Genomic DNA, 4110 nt, shown 5'->3' with positions numbered 1-4110 from the left:
TGTTAGTTGGGGGCTGTCTGGGGGGTCCCTGTGTTAGTTGGGGGCTGTCTGGGGGGTGTCTGTGTTAGTTGGGGGCTGTCTGGGGGGTCTCTGTGTTAGTTGGGGGCTGTCTGGGGGTCTCAGTGTCAGTTGGGGACTGTCTGGGGTGTCTCTGTGTTAGTTGGGGGCTGTCTGGGGGTCTCTGTGTTAGTTGGGGCTGTTTGGGGGTCTCTGTGTTAGTTGGGGGCTATCTGGGGGTGTCTGTGTTAAGTGGGGGCTGTCTGGGGGTCTCTGTTAGTTGGGGGCTGTATGGGGGCCTCTGTGTTAGTTGGGGGCTGTCTGGGGGTCTCCGTGTTAGTTGGGGGCTGTCTGGGGGGTCTCTGTGTTAGTTGGGGGCTGTCTGGAGGGTGTCTGTGTTAGTTGTAGGGCTGTCTGGGGGGTCTCTGTGTTAGTTGGGGGCTGTCTGGGGGTCTCTTGTTAGTTGGGGGCTGTCTGGGGGGTCTCTGTGTTAGTTGGGGGCTGTCTGAGGGTCTCAGTGTTAGTTGGGGGCTGTCTGGGGGGTGTCTGTGTTAGTTGGGAGCTGTCTGGGGGTCTCTGTGTTAGTTGGGGGCTGTCTGGGGGGTCTGTGTGTTAGTTGGGGGCTGTCTGGGGGTCTCTGTGTTAGTTGGGGGCTGTCTGGGGGGTCTCTGTGTTAGTTGGGGGCTGTCTGGGGGTCTCAGTGTTAGTTGGGGGCTTTCTGGGGGTCTGTGTGTTAGTTGGGGGCTGTCTGGGGGTCTCTGTGTTAGTTGGGGGCTGTCTGGGGGGGTCTATGTGTTAGTTGGGGGCTGTCTGGGGGTCTCTGTGTTAGTTGGGGGCTCTCTGGGGGTGTCTGTGTTAGTTGGGGGATGTCTGGGGGTCTCAGTGTTAGTTGGGGGCTCTCTGGGGGCCTGTGTGTTAGTTGGGGGCTGTCTGGGGGGGTCTATGTGTTAGTTGGGGGCTGTCTGGGGGTCTCTGTGTTAGTTGGGGGCTCTCTGGGGGTGTCTGTGTTAGTTGGGGGATGTCTGGGGGTCTCAGTGTTAGTTGGGGGCTCTCTGGGGGCCTGTGTGTTAGTTGGGGGCTGTCTGGGGGGTCTATGTGTTAGTTGGGGGCTGTCTGGGGGTCTCTGTGTTAGTTGGGGGCTGTCTGAGGGTCTCAGTGTTAGTTGGGGGCTGTCTGGGGGTCTCTGTGTTAGTTGGGGGCTGTCTGGGGGTCTCTGTGTTAGTTGGGGGCTGTCTGGGGGTCTCAGTGTTAGTTGGGGGCTGTCTGGGGGTCTCTGTGTTAGTTGGGGGCTTTCTGGGGGCCTGTGTGTTAGTTGGGGGCTGTCTGGGGGTCTCTGTGTTAGTTGGGGGCTGTCTGGGGGTCTATGTGTTAGTTGGGGGCTGTCTGGGGGTCTCTGTGTTAGTTGGGGGCTGTCTGAGGGTCTCAGTGTTAGTTGGGGGCTGTCTGGGGGTCTCTGTGTTAGTTGGGGGCTGTCTGGGGGTCTCTGTGTTAGTTGGTGGCTGTCTGGGGGTCTCTGTGTTAGTTGGGGGCTGTCTGGGGGTGTCTGTGTTAGTTGGGGGCTCTCTGGGGGTGTCTGTGTTAGTTGGGGGCTGTCTGGGGGTCTCTGTGTTAGTTGGGGGCTGTCTGGGGGTCTCTGTGTTAGTTGGGGGCTGTCTGAGGGTCTCAGTGTTAGTTGGGGGCTGTCTGGGGGTCTCTGTGTTAGTTGGGGGCTGTCTGGGGGTCTCTGTGTTAGTTGGTGGCTGTCTGGGGGTCTCTGTGTTAGTTGGGGGCTGTCTGGGGGTCTCTGTGTTAGTTGGGGGCTGTCTGGGGGTCTCTGTGTTAGTTGGGGGCTGTCTGGGGGTCTCTGTGTTAGTTGGGGGATGTCTGGGGGTCTCTGTGTTAGTTGGGGGCTCTCTGGGGGTGTCTGTGTTAGTTGGGGGATGTCTGGGGGTCTCAGTGCTTGTGGGGTCGGTAAATCTGACGCTGGTGTTTACCGGGTCAGAGCACTCGCCAATTCGCCAGCTCTCAGCACAGTAGACACAGAGTCCGTGTGACAGAATAAATTCGTGGGGAGAAAATACTCCCCGGTACAAATTGATTGTCTTAACGAAATTCGGATTATTCTGCAATTTCCCGTTGTCGCTCTCACAATTTGGATTCACGGAAAATCCGGACACTGTGATCGAAAATCTACCCGAATTCAACTCAATTCGGATTAAGCACCACAAAAACACCTTTAGCATTTTGATTTCGGAAAGACCGCGTTTAATTCGGAATTGTTTTGCAAATTCCATCAGCACACAACATTGTGAAGGAGATGTCCCGGGAGGGGCGGGGGCTTGTTGGTGAACTAGCCATGGGACTGCCCCTTTAAGGGCTGCTGATTGGTGTTGGGGTGGGGGCCCCTCTCCACGGGGGCGGACCCCTGGGGGTATATCAGCTCAAACGGCAACCTCACAGCCCGCAGTAACTTTGATACTTTGGGAAGCTGCTGTCAGTGGATGTCTTCATGTTGGACGAGGAATACGGCGACGACCCGATGAACAGCTCCTATTACAGCGGGGAGCCTCCGTGCGATTACACCGAATGGGAGCACTCCTCCTCAGTGGTCCCGGTGCTCTACATGCTGGTCTTCGTCTTCGGACTGTCCGGGAATGGAGTGGTCATCTGCACAGTGTGGAGGTCCCGCACCAAGAGGAGATCGGCAGATACTTACATCGGGAACCTCGCCCTGGCCGACCTGGCTTTCGTGGTGACCTTGCCTCTGTGGGCAGTGTACGCGGCCCTGGACTATCACTGGCCCTTCGGCTGGTTCCTCTGCAAGCTCAGCAGCTACCTGGTCATGATCAACATGTACGCCAGCGTCTTCTGCCTGACCTGCCTCAGCTTTGACCGCTACCTGGCCATTGTCCACTCCCTGTCCAGCAACAAACTGCGTTCCCGCAGGACCACCCTCCTCTCCCTGGCCCTCATCTGGTTCCTGGCCGGAGTCCTGGCTCTTCCAGCCTTAATTCTGCGCCGGACGCACGAAAAGGAGAACCAGACCATTTGTGCCATGAACTACACCTGGGTGGCCAGTGAGAGCACCGAGCATTTCTGGGTCGGCGGGCTCAGCCTGTTCGCCAGCACCATGGGCTTCCTCCTGCCCTTCCTCATGATGTCCACCTTCTACTGTGCCATCGCCAACACGGTCACCAGGCACTTCCAGAACGTCAAGAAAGAAGAGCAGAAGAAGAAACGCCTCCTGAAGATCATCAGCGCCCTGGTCCTGGTCTTTGCCATCTGCTGGCTCCCCTTTCACATCATCAAGACCACCGATGCCCTGATCTGGCTGGATCTCATCGTCATCCCGTGTTCCTTCGATGAATTCATCTACTGGGTCCACCCTTACGCCATCTGTGCCGCCTACATCAACAGCTGCCTCAACCCCTTCCTCTACGCCTTCTTCGACCAGCGTTTCCGCTCGCAGTGCCTGTGCGTGCTGCGCTGTTCCAGGTTAAAGAAAGCCCTGCACGCCCCCATCACCTCCATCTCCTCCAGCATGAGCAACCCGACCAAATCCGAGGCCCCCTCCTCTGCCACTAAAGTCTAGCAACCCTGGGAGAGAGAGAGAGACTCCATATAACCCCAAGTACTTTCCGCTCCTCCCCGTCCGTTAGTGAGTCCAATCCCCCCACCCGGGACAGGCAAACTCTTCACTCGGACCAACTTTCCCCCCGTTGCACCGAATGAGGTGAGGCTGAAGCCCGGCTGCTGAGCGACTGTTGGGGACTCGGAGCTGGGGCTGGAGCTGGGACTCTGGGCTGGAGCTGGGGCTAGAGCTGGAGCTGGAGCTGGGACTCGGGGCTGGGGCTGGGGCTGGAGCTGGAGCTGGGGCTGGGCAGGGGCTGGGGCTGGAGCTGGAGCTGGGGCTGGGCAGGGGCTGGAGCTGGGGCTGGAGCTGGAGCTGGGCTGGGGCTGGGGCTGGAGCTGGGCAGGGGCTGGAGCAGGAGCTGGAGCTGGGCTGGGGCTGGGGCTGGGGCTGGAGCTGGAGCTGGGGCTGGGGCTGGGGCTGGAGCTGGAGCTGGAGCTGGAGCTGGGGCTGGGGCTAGGCAGTGATTCCCCCAGTCCCCCGCCACAGGGCTGCACCAACGC

General features: G+C 59.1%; 1 protein-coding gene across 1 annotated transcript; it reads left to right on the top strand.

Annotated features, from left to right (window-relative positions):
* The first annotated feature begins 2428 nt into the window (after positions 1 to 2428).
* Positions 2429 to 3843, top strand: aplnra (apelin receptor a). The gene has a single exon (XM_085962133.1). The coding sequence runs from the start codon at positions 2486 to 2488 to the stop codon at positions 3566 to 3568; it is 1083 nt and encodes a 360-aa protein (XP_085818259.1). The 5' UTR covers positions 2429 to 2485; the 3' UTR covers positions 3569 to 3843.
* The last annotated feature ends 267 nt before the right edge of the window (positions 3844 to 4110 follow it).

Source organism: Somniosus microcephalus, chromosome 19 (genome assembly GCF_052327205.1).
Source record: "Somniosus microcephalus isolate GS21.2 chromosome 19, FLI_Smic_1.0, whole genome shotgun sequence".
NCBI classification, from domain to species: Eukaryota; Metazoa; Chordata; class Chondrichthyes; order Squaliformes; family Somniosidae; genus Somniosus; species Somniosus microcephalus.
The sequence above is the reverse complement of the archived record's forward strand: the minus strand, read 5'-3'. Positions and strand labels throughout refer to the sequence as shown.